Source organism: Corvus moneduloides, chromosome 2 (assembly GCF_009650955.1).
Source record: "Corvus moneduloides isolate bCorMon1 chromosome 2, bCorMon1.pri, whole genome shotgun sequence".
In the NCBI taxonomy this organism is placed as follows: Eukaryota; Metazoa; Chordata; class Aves; order Passeriformes; family Corvidae; genus Corvus; species Corvus moneduloides.
In genome coordinates this window covers 25758547-25773969 of record NC_045477.1, presented here as the reverse complement: position 1 = coordinate 25773969, position 15423 = coordinate 25758547, and the positions used below count along the sequence as shown (strand labels likewise).

Below are 15423 nucleotides of genomic sequence, written 5' to 3'. Positions count from 1 at the left end.
GGGTGTAAATTAGGGAAAAGGGATTGCTGTGAATCATATATCTACACTAGCTGTTGTGGCTCACTATTTAATTACTTAAGAAAAACATGCTATCACCAGTCAAACCCAAAGAAAGACTCAAGGCTATTTAGGACTCCCTGAACAAAGCAAGTTCCAAGCCTTGTTCAAAGGGAAGCAACTGTCATGCTCTGTAGGACTTTTTTGAATTAAGTCTTCCAGCAAGAAGGAGAGAATAAGTAATCTCACAGCCCTTAACACAGGCAAAACCTGCCTGGTGGAGTGAAATCAAATCTTGAGTCAGTTTTATGAGGAGTAGAAACTTTGGGCAGAAACATGCTAAATTTTGGGGAACAGTCCTGTGACATCTTAAATTATGTATATGAAACGATTTTTTAGGACTATGGCTTTCTGTAGGACTACATATGCTTTCTCTGTCAGAGAAAATGGACTCAAGTCAACAAAGGGAACGTGAGTCCTGCCTGCAGAATTTGGCCCACAGAGTATTGGTCCAATCAGTTTTCAGGGTTAAGCAGAGACCTCACTGATGCTGACAAGAAAAGTCATGCAGTTCGTCCTGCCTGAACTGAGCAGCCTTTTTATATTATGTTTGACAAACAAAAGCTCATTACGGGTGGAGTGAATGGGAAATCACCAATTTTCCACTTCAATTCATTGTAAGAATTTCTTTGAACCTGAACTTTAGAGTAAGGATCTAGGGAACTGATTGTTTAGAACATACAAAACTGGGAATAAAGTCCAGATTTAAAGGACCTCTATGAGTTTTGCAGCAGTCCAAGCTACATCCTGGCATTAGGACAAAGGAAACAGGACATCCTGAAAGACAATGAAGCTTGTTGAAGATACTTGTGAAAAAGTAGTTCTGACACCAATAAATGTGGTGACATTTCTTTCACCAATAAATAGGAAGTATAAAATTTTTACAAGTTATTCATACATAAAAAAAAAAAAAAAAGAGCAGCAGCAGATACTGGAGATTCATTCTTTCCTTCTAAGTGGCACAGGTGAAGAGCAAGTCCCTTGTATGGAGTTCAAGCATCTCCCTCTCCTGGGAGGCCCCCTGTCTTTGGTGCAAACGCCCCCAAAGTGGGGGACTCTCCTCTTACTTAACCTTGCAGCAAAGAGCTTTAAAATCCCTTTCTGTCCCGGCACAGTAGCACAGAGCAACATTCTCTTAGTACAAGGTTCTCCCTCTCGTGGCGACAGTGTTACCTACTTAAACTGTTGTGTTCCTCAAAAGCTGTACGAAACAGAAAAGAAGTGCAAAAAGGAGCTGAATATAAATGCTGCCGACCACAGAAACGTGAGACCATTGCTTGCATTAGCCCTGGAAGTCTACTTGGTCAACGAGGAGATGGAAAATGAAACTAATAATGAAAACCATATACTAGAATAAAGCTAATATTTGCATAGTGTTCCCTTGATGTTTATATCATTCAAGGAAAGTCACCAATGCAAGAATCTATAGAACTGTAAAGTTGATATCACCTCCTGTTTTCTCTCTCCTTAGAAAAGCAGAAAATATGCACATATGAAATGAGTTTCTTAGAACAACACAATTCTCAAGATCAGTACTTCTTCAGAGAATGAAAAAGAAAGGATACGTGTTCAAAAAAAGCAAGATTTCTGGAATCACAAATGACTGACTGTCTTTTATGTAGAAGATATGTTAAAATAGTGTTCACCAGCTGATTATTTTGTTAGTTTCACTTTCCCTTAGGCAATTGTATCTGTACACACTGCATTCTAAAAGTACAATCTCTAGTGTGGATAATCTACCTGTTTGGTACCATCCTGTTTGTAAAACCACTTCTTAGCCTAAAAATATAAACTGTAAACTGTATAACATGCAAAATGAATTGAGGTGTTTAAAAAAGCATTAGGAAAAATAAAAGGCAACAAAGAAATTAAATCAAGAAACACATTAAACTAGTATTTATGCTAAATGAATTACTGAACCTTAAAAAGGATTAGCAGGGCAAGTGTGGAATGGGTATGCGGCCATTTAAATGATCTGGTATTCTCAGTCAAGTGAGAACACTCTCTACAAAAATATGTATGATTCAGCATTCAGACAAAGGAAAAGGCAAAGAGCATGGTCAGAAAATGTGGACCACTGAATCAGCACTCTGTTGCAGCAGCTAACTGGAATTAATTTGGGAAATGGCACCTGTTTGGCTTCATGGAACAAAGCCCATCCTTCATGAATAGAACCTGCGTAATTAATATTGAGAGGATAGTCTCCTCCTTCCCTTACAAATGGGTATACACAGACTAAAGAAAAGCCAGACTTAGAAATCACTGCTGGAAGACCATAACTTTTAAACTGCAAGTAGAAAGAAAAAGAATGTGGTAGTGGCCTCCACGTACGTGCAAATGGCAGATGACAGGAGACTGTAAGGAATGCCAGCACTTGATTCCCATTCTTGAAGTTCTCATTTTAGTATCCCAAGCTGTGGCATAGGTAACCCTTTCTTCTCATTCCAAAATAACTTTATTGATTTGCAGTGACACAGATTTGCTCATTCTCAGTGAAAACACAGTTTGTAACTGATGTGGCCATCCCTCATTTCTTCCAGTCTTCACAGTTAGGAGAAACGAGACAAAATGAATACCTCCTTCACAACACCCATCCACTTCATTTTGCACATTTTCATTTAGGAGTGATATGTTATTGACCAAAGGAATGAAGGTCAGATGAATTAGATGTACCTGAATTAGGAAAGCAAACATAAATTTCCATGCTCTCATAAGTTTGCACTCTTACTAATTTTGAATGAAGACTTTCTGCCTGGGCCATCACTTGCAAGGTGAGAATACAGAAATGACATGCAAAGTCATGAGGCTTGGGTGTCAACCAGCTGTTCCTGGGCTATTTGGATCTAGATGTTCACATATCCCTAGTGACATTTTTTCAGCAATTCTGTGGTGACAATTAAAGTCCAGTGGGATTGACCCAAAATTCAGAACCAACAGGAATGTGCTATGAAGGTGGTAAAGGGAGAATTCACCTGGAAAAACTTATTAACTGAAACTAAAACTTTCAGAAGTTGTTTTCATTTGAAAAGGGAGTGATCAAGTGGATAAGTAAGGATCCAATTGGAATATATTAATAGTGGTGGATGGAGGTACTTATTATTGAATTCCTGGCCACATTCTGCATAACTATACAGAGAACAATGTTTCTTCTACCCCACCCTAGTGCAGAGGATAATTTTAGGAAATCTTAAAACTTTAAAGAAACAGGACTTGGAAGGAGTGAAAGACCACTTTTGGCATCTTTCTCCAAGGCGAGGAATGGAAGAGGAAAGTCTGACACACTTTTACAAATGAAATAATAGGAAATCTTAGAAGAGAGCTAATAGGTAACCGTATTTGTCTTGATTAATTGTTCTTCTGATATGAAAGGGTAGCAGGGAACAATCTCTAATTTTTTGTAGAGCCTAATACTGTTTTACCTTTTCTTTAAAAAATTACTTTTCTACATCTTACTACATAGAGATTTAAAAAAAGCCTGAAAAATGCTTGTAAAGACCATAAAGAAGCCAATAATATGAAAAAGCACAATAGAGCTGTAATAATTATTGGTAAATGCTTAAAATAGCTGCAGCAGTTGATTGGGTTGTGAATGATACATGTGAAAAATTATTTTTCTATGATCGTAGGCAGATGCAAAAGTTAAATGATTATACTATGTATATATATTGATATAGAATTGCTATATATATTGTGTACTGTATGTTCTAGCTTTCAGAAATACTGTATTGTAGTGTACTGTACTTAACTAAGCAGACCTAAATAGCAACTTGTCATTTTCCACGAAGTCACTAGGTACTGTTAACAAAAACCAAAAAGTCTATTTTCTCCCGTAAAAGAAATACATACTGTTACAGTCACAGACATTTTGACTATAGAGAGACAATGTACATTTAACCAAAGGAAAACCCCAAACCAAAATAAAAACCTCACCCCAAAATCAACCACCCAAAACTGTTGCATTATTTTCTTATTCAAAAGGGGAAGGGATATGCCACCAATCTAAGAAGAAGAAGAAGAAGAAGACTATTTACTCACATTTTATGACTGAAAATGAAAGAAAAAAGATATCCCCCTAAATCTTTATTTACCCTTTCTGGAACAAGGAAAATCCCCTAGTCAGGCAAAAGAGTCAAAAGAATAAAATGCTGCTTTCAGGCCCAACATGATACCAAAATAGGCAGCTGTAGGCTATTGAGTTCTGAGCCTAAAATGAGTTCTAGAAATCCTGCAGCTCTCATGGATTACGTACTGAGTAATGTTACTGACCAATTTCTTCTCCCCCTGAATATCTACTGGTCTTCTAGACACACTAACCATGGTCCTGAAAAGATTTTGGCAAAGACCAAGGGAGAGAAAGTTACTTGTTATTTATTAGTGACTGCACATTTGGAACGGATTACTCAGATTACTCGTAAAGATATTCATAATCAACATGTTTCAGAGTACATGAGGTGGGGAAAGAGCTGTTTGACATGATGCTTTGGAAACTAGAGACTCCAGACCTGGAATATTTTAGAGCCTATCGATATATATTATACTGCTAACTATTTAAAGACTTGATAATTTTTGACTGTTCTTTTTAAGGGAGCAAACAGGCAGGTTATTTTGCTTGGATTTTATTCCTTTGTTAGGTAAACATGTTGAAATTGAACTCAACTCAAAAGTTTTGACTGAACTCAAAAGTATTGTTCCAGAGCTGTCATCCCCCATGGATGCCTATGTCTGCTAGTGAAGCCTGCTGCAATGGACTATTTTACTTATTTTGTGGCTGAAAGACCACATAAGGCTCTAAGAGGCACACTTCAGCCCTCCCTTCAGAATGGGTACTCACAAAAATACACTGGACCAAATTTGGGTGCCACATTTTCAGTGAGGGCAAACATCGAATTTGGGCAAACATCCAACTAAGAGCATTTGGCTCATTATGAATATATGTGTGCAAATATAGTGTATGAGTAGTGTACTTACTTTTCATTAGAGTTATGTACCAATGCTCCACAGTTAATGTTGCAATCCTTGTTTCATCTAAACCCTTCCCTGCATCTAAATCATGCATGTCCACACACTCAACTAGCAGCCTGTCTGTAAAGCCAGTAAGAGATAACTGACTCTCTCCCTGCACATGCACACATCCACATGCACACTCAGACATACAGCTGCAATGCACACACACATACACACAGGCCTTATAATTTGATTTTACTCAAAGATCCCATAGGTACCAACAGCCTATGTGACAAATGAAAGTAAAGGACTTAATGAGAACAATTAAAAGAAAGTTGGGCAGTTGGGTGAATGCAATCCTGCTTCTTGAATGCGGTGATCCTCTAATCAAGTATATATTCAACATGAGGGTTGAACTTCTAAGGAGCTTTATAAGGTTTAATGAAGAATATGACAATATCCAGGTGGCAAAAAGAGAAGAAGCAAAGTGAAATAGAAAAGATGCCTATTTAACATACAGATCTCAGAAAGTTATCTGCCTGTTTTGTAGGAACAGGACACTGCAGAACCAGACAGTTGAGCACAGCAATAAGTATCTAACTGAGCTCTGCACATTCCTCAAGTACCACTGTGAACTTAGCAAAAAATCACCAACAAGTCAACAGTAGGAAGCGTGAACACTGTAGAAGTCTGCAGTACTGTCTGGAAAATACCTAAAGCAAGCAATGCTTTGCTACACACTGGTACCAGATTTTCCAGCAGGAAAGGCTCCAGTTGGGAACTCATGAAAGCATATGGGCTACTGTAATACCTAAGCCCAATGTGACAGAGAGCATTTATGAGGGATGCTTGAGGTGTGGCTGCATGGCTGTGAAGGAAATGTCACAGCTCAAAGAGGGCTCAAGTGCTAATAAAGTTTGCATGAGGAGTGAAAACAAGAATACCTCTGTGGTCTGAACTGGATAGAAGTTGTCACACGCGATGGGATATTGGCAGCTCTTTTGTTTGTGTAATGGTATTGTTGCAGCAAAAGGATATTTTTAGAATATGCTTCTCTTAGAAGGAATCACAGCTAAACTATTCAAAGGGGCTATATTTATCTGCAGTGACATGCATGCAATCCCAGGAGTGCCAATAGAGGTTGCACTGACAGAAATTCAGAACAGGATTTGTCACTTTAAAGTAGCTTTTCACTGGATTTCTCTCTCATGAATTTCACTGGCACTGGAGAGGCTGGAGTCAAATCACACTGCCTTACCCTCATATAATTCATTTAGTTTAGGAAGAGCATTTGCCCTCCCGTGTTTTATGGGGACCTGATGCCAACCAACCCAATCAAAAGTAGATCACTTTGGAAGAGGAACAAACTTGGAGCTGAAACTGAAGGTAAGAAACAGTGGAAAAGCACCATCCAATATGAAGAGACTGCTATGCCTCACTACTGTTCCTTCACTTCTTGCCTTCCCTTTCAAGGAGGAAAACACAACATATTTTGTAAGAAGGGAACGTTTTAGATGAAACTTTGCTACAGATACCAAACATAAGTACACTCCATACTGCTCAGATGCATTTCAGTTTTAAGGCAGCAATTGTCTATGAGGCTGTAGTGTATTCAAGGCTGCAGTGTATTTGCTTCCCAAGGAAGTATCTTAATGTTCTCTGTTTTTGAAAATTAGTTGAGGACAAATGTGTAAATTGGGGCATTAAAATACAGTTATCAAAGTGTTTAGAAGGCTTCACAGAGGGATCTGGAGAAAAGGAGGTTGAAGGGGAACCTCATTGCTCTCTAAAACTACCTGAAAGGAGATTGTAGCCAGGTGGAGATCAGTCTCTTCTCCCAGGTTACAACTGACAGGATGAGAGGAAATGGCCAGAAGTTGTACCAGGGGAGGGTTAGATTAGATATCAGGAAAAATTTCTTCACTAAAAGGGAGGTCAGGCATTGGAACAAGCTGCCCAGGAGAGTGGTGGAATCACTGCTCCTGGAAGTGTTCAAAGCACACGTGGACGTGACACTTGGGAACATGGTTGAGTGGTGGGCTTGGCAGAGCTGCGTTAACAATTGGACTCGATGATCTTAAGCGGTCTGTTCTAACAGTAACAATTCTGTGGTTCTGTGATTGGTTTGCTTACCTCAGTGCTACACTCCCTTTCCTAGGGGAAACATGAAGAGTTTCTTTGGGCACATGTCGCTGTGCACAAAAATCTCAGTTTACTGACTACGGGAAAGTTAGTGAAGTTCACGTAGGTCTGCTGGTGGAAACTAGGATCATGTGTAACATGAAGAATTGTGTTATAGCAGCAGAGTTCTGCTTATCTTGAGTTGGCCTCTTTTATTTCAAAAGGTATTAATGAACAATTCTTGGGGAAATTGGCATTTAAAAACCATGACTTATTTTTCTCCTGATAGGACTTTGCTAGAATGATGAGTAGAATATATTTGACTCCTTTTATTGAAAAATAAACCTAGAAACACTTTAGTTGAGTTACCAATTGCAGAAAGAATAGTGAATTAAAGCACATTATGGGTTCAATTTACTTTTTAATCTTATTCACAGTACATCAGCCAACTCTGCTTCTCCTACACTTGGACTCTCTCCTTAATGCCCGTGAGTCAAACACTACTGCAGAGGCTAAAATGCAAAAAGATCAGCAACATTGCTAAATACATAATGTAAAAATATCTATTTTAACTTTGCATTTTTTTCACTAGAAACATAATTTTAAAATCAAAATTATCTAACAGTATCCTAGTAATTGTAAACATTAACTCAGAGAGGATATTTATCCAGATACTGGCAGACCTACATAGGGAAATAATCTTTTTGTTCACCAAAATTTCACATTTGTATCACTCTGCTCTTTCCACCTTAGTTACTCCTGATCTATAACAGAGGGGGAGCAGAAATAACAACAATGAATGCATAACATTTTCTCTATTCTTAGAGGCACTAATCTAATTGATTAGTTATCAGCACTGGGAATAATTAGCCGGATATACACTAATACCTAACATATCTTGTTTCTCATTTAAATATTTTCTTAGAAAAACAAAGCAAAGATTCCCCCTTGTGCTGCCTTATGACAATAGAGAGTTAAGTATTCTTATTTTTCAAAAAGGTTGTCTCCCCTGTGGACCAAGTTCCTCTGTTTCATGCTAGAGAAGGCATAACCAACATTTTTTTTTGTCAGTTTGAAGAATATGCACATACCTAAAACTCTCTCTGTATTTCCCAGCTTAGCTGGCTCCTTTGCTCCGGCTGAAATGAACTGGATCACTGAGTAGCTTTAAAGGAAACTAGCTGAGAGCTTATTACTTCTTGCATGACAAATAAGGTAAGCAGCAGCAAGAACACTGACTTGGTGTGGCCAGAACCAGCTCCTGGTGGACGTGTATTCAGCACTAGGCCACCTCCATGCACTTGCCTGTCTTGCTGGCCATGCTGCAGACACTTGGCACTTTCAGCACCTGCCCCTCCACAAGGCCTTTCTACCTGCATTTGGTTTCTGTCAGCAGGACTGTCAAGGGCTGGGAAAGGTGTTTATTGCATTTACAAACTCAAGACTCCAGACTTAATCTGTAGTTTCCCTCATAAGCCTTTCTTCAACAGAACTGTGATTGCTTAGGGGCCAGATGAAGACAAACCTCCCGGGAGCAGAGGAGGCTCGAAACCTCTCAAGGCCAAGTTCTTATCACATTATACCTCCTTCACGAATTTTCACAGCCAGCACAAAAACAAATTAGGGAACATGAAAGGTAGCTATTTTGCTTGAGGCTGATCAGATACTGCTTCAGTTAGGTTACCTGCTGACTCATTTCTATCATGTTTATTCTAATGGCTCAGAGGAGCTGGATGCTGAATTGAAAGGGTTGATTACCAAGGCCTAGTTGATTCTTGGCAGAACAACCACCAGATGCTAATTTGATATTATCACAGAATTATAGAATGGTTTGGGTTGTAAGGGTTTTTAAAGTTCATCTAGTTCTAACCCCCCTGCCATGCGCAGGGGACCTTCCACTAGACCACGTCACTCAGAGCCCCATCCAGCCTGGTCTTCAACACCTACAGTCCACACCTTCTCTGGGCAACCTGTTCCAGTGTCTCACCACCCTTATAGTAAAGAATTTTTTCCTAATATCTAATCTAAACCTATACTCCATCACCTTAAGGCCATTCCCCTCAGTCCTATCACTACATGTCCTTGTGAAAAGTCCCTCTCCAGCCTTCTTGTCAGGTTCTGGATGGTCTGCCTGGACTCTTCTCTCTTCCAGGATGATGCTATTTTTTCCTTTTGAGTGGCAAGTCATTTTCAGCAGTGAGAGCGGGAGGATTTCCTTACCATAGGACTGTCAGGAGGGTCACAGATCTAGGCATACTGAAGGTCTGATTATGTTTGAAATGGTTTGAGTGGTTCTGATTTTGGACTGGACTCAACACCCCTGCAAAGAGTATGTTTTGTACCTTCTCCCTATGGGATTTGTTTTCATTACTAAGGGAGACAGGAGATGTTGGGATAATACTAATGGTAAGAGACTTGTTCCTTCACCATGTGAGTGATCCAGTGTTAACCAAGTAGCTCAAGGTTGACTGAATTCAGTCAGTGGGGTTGATAAGAAGTGGGGGTGCTGATGGTACGTGGGTGATTACTCTACTCTCCTTTGCAGGAAAAATGAAAGAAGAAAAACGGGTTCCACTTGGCCTCTTCGATCTTAGAGCAAAGGGAAATCTCATTCACTTAGAAAGCCAATTAAAATCTTTTCTCCCCTATTACCTTACTGTGAACTTGAGCTGTTTTTGAAGGTTCAGCATGGGCCAAAAGTGGGCCTAGCAGAAGACCGATGGATGTTGAGAAAGTGTCCCCAGAGCAGCTCCTGCAAAACATCTACACCTATTTCCCTTAAGAGACACTATTAATATGGGTTTTCTGAGAGGAGGAACCAGACTGAAATGTTATACTACAATTTACAGACTGGTTACTGTGCTGCTACATTCCCATCATTTACGAGTTGTGCCTGCCAGTCCTCTACAAGAGATCACTGTAGGAGAACCTTGCTAATGCACATGCCCCCCACACACAAATGGACACTCAGCAGCTGTCCTCTCCTTGCTAATCAGCAGACACTGAGCTTGTGGTCCTGCATTCCTTGTGGATTCAGCTTCCCAGAGAGAGGCAGACCTCAGAGAAATGGGCAAGGGAAGTCAAATTCTGGTTCTCTGATTTGTCATTTCTTACAATACAAGAATAAGGGTGTTTCCACAAACAACAACAAAATAAACTTGAAAAGGAATCATTTCAACAATGTGGTAACTAACCTGAGGAATTCACTTCCACAGGACAGCATGGAGGTCACCTAAGAATTAATAAACTAGATCTTTGAAGGACAAGGAGAATTATCTGCCACAATACATGATTTTTATATGGGATAAAAAGGTAAACCCATAAATTATTATGTCTTTAGGTTAGAGGCAAATACATATTTTATTTTTTATTTATATGTATTTTATATGTAGAAATAGCTAATGAGGATTACATAATAAATCTTATTCCTTAGGCTTATTGCTTTGTAATAATCCAACACAGATCTTTCATTTTCATTCAAATCATCTCTAACTGGCCACATAGAACAAACACACTACTGGGCAAGATGGACCACAGGGGAGGTCTGCTCTGGCCAGTCCTACATTTCCAATTCACTTCACCAGCCACATAGCACAAACACAGTACTGGGCAAGATGGACCACAGGGGAGATCTGCTCTGGCCAGTCCTACATTTCCAATTCACTTCACCAGCCTCAGCAGCAGTAAGAGAAGGCACTTACTTCTCATTCACTCTAAGGCTTCCTTTATTGCGCTTTTGCCTTGCAGAGAGGCCCTGACTTGTAAGCTTGAATTCATGTTCTATTTAATACCCATTTCCATTACCAAAGCAATATAAAGAGAGCTTTAGGGAAAGTGAGAATCAAGCTCAAGGAATGCAGGATATTGCATGCTTCAACAAAAGAATGTGTGCTACAGTCTGCATTTTCTCATCTGTATCATTTCATCAGCTGTTTTGAAGGAAGCCTTTCAAGCATACTGAGATAGATTTGCTCAAACACTGTCAGTAGCAGTTTCCAGATCACTGTGACTGCTATTCTTTCTGCAAAGGCATATTGTAGCAATACATGAAGTTTGAATGCACCGGTAACATTCAGATATTATAGTTATTTCCAAGTAGCAAATAAGTATTTCAAAGATGGAAGGAAGCATTGCTAAAAAGAATCTAACATTTTAAAAGATAAAGGAGATATGTTTGAGCTTCTAAATTCATAGTGACCTGACAAGCACTTTCAGCTACATTTGCAATGATGCTGCAAGTTGCTCCATGTTTTACAAGATCAATTCTGGAAGTCCAACAACGTCAGTTTATATTACAGGCAGTCATTTGTGAAGACCTTGGCCTAATTTCTTTGTCAAGTGTTTTAGAATTCAATCTATTATGCCTTAGCTTTACTTTAAGAACTATGTTTAGGTTTTTTTAATTGCCACCATTCATTCATTCATTCATTCATTCATTCATTCACAACTTATCTTTGATTCACTTCAAATTTATTAGACCTTATAAAAATTTGCATTTCAAAGATAATGCTTTGATTTAGGGAAGGATGAAAATTGAAGGATTAAAATTTGGATAGTATTTGGATTTTGGTGGATGTAAACCCTGATTCTTATTTCCTGTTTACTGGCATATCTCTTCTGGTGTCAGAAGTATATTCCAGAATATGCTACATCTTGACTACAGTTCACCAGGCTTACAATGGCAAATTAAACAGCTTTTCCCCAGACCTCAGATGACAAATGAACAGCTACATGTTTGTAAGCTGGGTAAAATTCTTCACTAGTTCCTCATATGGGAGAATATTCTTTGATACTAAAGATCTCAGAAAAAAACCTCCTTTCCCCAGAGAAGAACCTTCAATCCTTTAGTCTAGGTTCACCTTCCTCATTTTCTTCCACACCCTCATCTCCAGAACCTTTATTTACTGTATAGATTCAGTGTGTCTAAATGGCAGATACCAGTTCTCCCTCTCTGTGTCTTGCACTTTGTCTTTTCACGTCTTGATTTACATGCCAGCATTGCTTTTACCAGTGTGGTTATTAGAACAATATTTGTTAACTAACTTGTGCTCCTTCTCCAGCCCCCTGAACTACCCAAACAAGCTGGTAACAAAGAAAGATGTTACCATATAAGAGACTCGTTTGCTCTGGCACCCACCTCAAAGTCTCTCTATGCTGCATATTGCAACCAAGAATCTGGGCTTCAGCATTTAGGATCTGCTAAACAATACCTTGCAGGGTACAGAAAGATTCTGAGACTGAACCACCTGTCAGGTTTTTTTCCCCAAATAAATTGTAATGGAACAGGCATAGAACATATGGATGAAGTTACCTGTGTTGAATCACAGACATCTGATAGAGAAGCCGCAGGTGTAAAGAACACGCAAAATTGTATATGGAGATCTACCAAGTCAATACTCAGAAAGTTGTCCAGCATAAAAGAATGTCTCATATGAAATGCTCAGTGTTCACAAGCAAAAGGTTTTGTAAACTTAAGAAAGCTTAATTTAATATAGACACAAGTAAAAGCTAAACTAGCAAGTTTTCTTCTTTTTCTTTTTGCATATTTTTGTTAGGTGCTTCTTCTCTGCCTAAAATATGAAGTCCAGAGTGCAGTTGGTGTAAGTCCTCATATGGATTTCAAGCAAGACAAAGCTAGTGTCAGACACTGATCCAACTGAACTAAGGACCTATGTACTTTGGGAGTTGGCTTTGGGGGAAAAATTCTTACACAGATACACAGAAGACAACTAGGGAGAACACCAGTCCAAACACAATAAAACAAAATACAAAACACCAACATATATACGCAGATCAGGAATCAATCTTTCACACTGATCCTACATTCCTTGCATAGCTTTGTCTATGCAGAGAATGCGGGATGTGGCCCTTCAGTCAGACATTTTCGCAAATGAAGGGAAGATTATTTGCAATGGTAACGTTTTAAGTTGTTTTGGCATCAGCACAAATTCTCAGGGGCAGGATCAGGTTCCCACACAAATATGGAAGCTCTCTAGCGAGCAAGGCAGGGATGAGAGAACAATACAGCAGATTAATTCTTGTCCAGTGACCAAAAAGAAGGGAAATCCTAGTTATTACACACTTCCAAAACTTTCATTACTTTTTCAAAGAAGAAAGACTACAGTTTGTATCATCCCCAAAACCAGGGGAACATTGCTAGAAAAATCTCTTTCTCAAAAGGAACTGTCCTTCAGCAGAAATAAGTTCTGAGATGGAACCAAAAAAGAAACAACAGAAGCTTGGTAAGAGCCAAAAAGAGAACCATGTAATTCAAAAAACAAAGTAGCAGTTCAAATGATACTGCAGGATGCACAAACACTAGTAGATAATCTCACAGATGACTTCACAGAGCCCCTCATCGACCCAGGTAATTCTTGATTCCGTTAGAAAAGAGAGAGAATAATACTAGAAAAGAAAATTAAGAAAACATCCTTCCTCTTCTTTAAAATAAAAATCAAGATCATCTCCCCTCCCCCCCTCTATCTGGAAGCAGGTTAGCTAACCTTAACAGTCTCAATTTAAAATAAAATATATATTTTTATATATATTCATATATATAATAAAAGAGAAGATATTAGTGGCAGTGTATGCAAAACAAAAAAGAAAACAAAGAAAAATTACTTTTAACAATCTCACTTTTTTTGTTTTTTTACACAAATACTGTTGTAAATATATTAAAAAAATCAGCATTCTATCTGGTAAACGTCACTTTTTCCCCTCTATAAAATTTTGAATTAAAAAAGTCCCAACAACTCTTTTTTTTTTTAATTATTATTCCCCTCCCCTCCCACCCTCTATTCCTCTTTCTTCCACAAGAATAAATCCTGATGCAACTTTTTTTTTTTTGCAAAGATTGTGGGAACTAACCCTTCTCTTGTACCTAGATCCATAGGTTGCAACCTCTGATATCTTTGATTTTCCTCTGTGTTTCTCTTTGCCTTCTGTGAAAGTCCCTCTTGATTGTGCTGAGGCCCTGTGCTCAGCGAAGACACTGAATAAATTACAAAAAAGCCACCGTTGCTCGTTGTCTGAATCTTCTTGGTTTCTGCTATAAGGTGGTGGTGGTGGTACGAGAAAAGCAGCGGGGAGGGTGCACCAGCCAGCGTGGGATAGAGCAGAATCCAGGTGAGGAACCTCTGATTCTTTTTCCTCACCCTCCAGGGACTCCACACTATCCAAGCCACACTGCCTCGCATTCCCCTCAGCCCTTTTGTGTGTTTGTGGATGCGTGTGTGTGTGAGAAAGCAGACACGTGGTGGAAACCAGCAGGGCCTTGTTTCCTCTGGTTGCTGCTCAACCAGAAGCAAAATATTCCACAGTTCTAACTGGATACTGTGAAGTCCAAAAGCGGTCAGCAATGTGAATCATGTCCATTGAAACACTGCAAGCGGTGTACTTATAACGACAGTAGGCCTTGTAGATTTGTAATACATTTTGTTTTGTTTCTTTTTTTGTAGTGCTCTTCACAAGTGAGAAAAAAGATTTTTTTTTTTATTATTTTTCTGTCTGTTTTTTTTAAAATTTTTTTGTGTTTTTTTTTTTTGTCGTTTGCTTTTTGTAGTAAAGAAGGGTTGTATTTAGAGGCCAGTAGCTAGAGATCCAACCAGTGGAGCTCATGAAGCACTACCTGGCCTTAAGGCCACCATCCAAGGGAGGTTGGGAAAATTATTATTCACCCAGCCTCCGGAAATGTAATGTACCAGCAGGCAAAAAACAGTTCTTCATGTAGTACAAAAAACAACAAAACAAAATGAACCCAAAAAAAAGGAGGAAAATAAAGGTAAAAATGAAACAAAAATAATTTCTTAAATTCTAGTGCCATAGCTTTTTTTGTTGTTTCTATTTTTGTTGTTCGTAACAAAGAGAGAGAGAGAGATTCTACTTATCCGTCTGACACATGCATCCTCATGTGGTCGTTGAAATGCTCGATTTGGTCAAACTTAGCTGGACAGACAGAGCAGACGTACGTGGTCCCCTCCGTGCAGGCCACCACGCCAGCAGGGACAGCCCTCGCGCCAGTGCCGGTGGCTCCGGGCGTGCCGTTGGTGGCACTGTGCAGAGCCACATGCCTCTCCAGCAGGGTCTTGTGGGAGAACTTCTTCTTGCAGATGTAGCACTCATAGGACTTCTCCCCGCGGTGGAGACGCATGTGCACATTAAGGGAGCTCTTCTGGGTGAAGCGCTTGTTGCAGATACTGCACTGGTAGGCCCTCACGCCAGTGTGTGTCACCATGTGTTTGATTAGGTAATCCTTTAAAGAGAAGGAGCGCCAACAGATGCTGCATTGGTGTGGTTTCTCAC

The 15423-nt window shown here is 39.3% G+C and overlaps 1 protein-coding gene across 9 annotated transcripts in view; it reads right to left on the bottom strand.

Annotated features, from left to right (window-relative positions):
• The window catches only part of ZBTB20 (zinc finger and BTB domain containing 20), a 501190-nt gene that overhangs the window by 12681 nt on the left and 473086 nt on the right, over window positions 1-15423 (bottom strand). For all 9 annotated transcript variants that reach the window (XM_032098516.1, XM_032098514.1, XM_032098519.1 and 6 more), the window contains one exon: window positions 1-15423. This exon is cut by the window's left edge and continues 12681 nt beyond it. In XM_032098516.1, the coding sequence (XP_031954407.1) occupies window positions 15005-15423 (419 nt within the window). In that variant the 3' untranslated portion in view covers window positions 1-15004.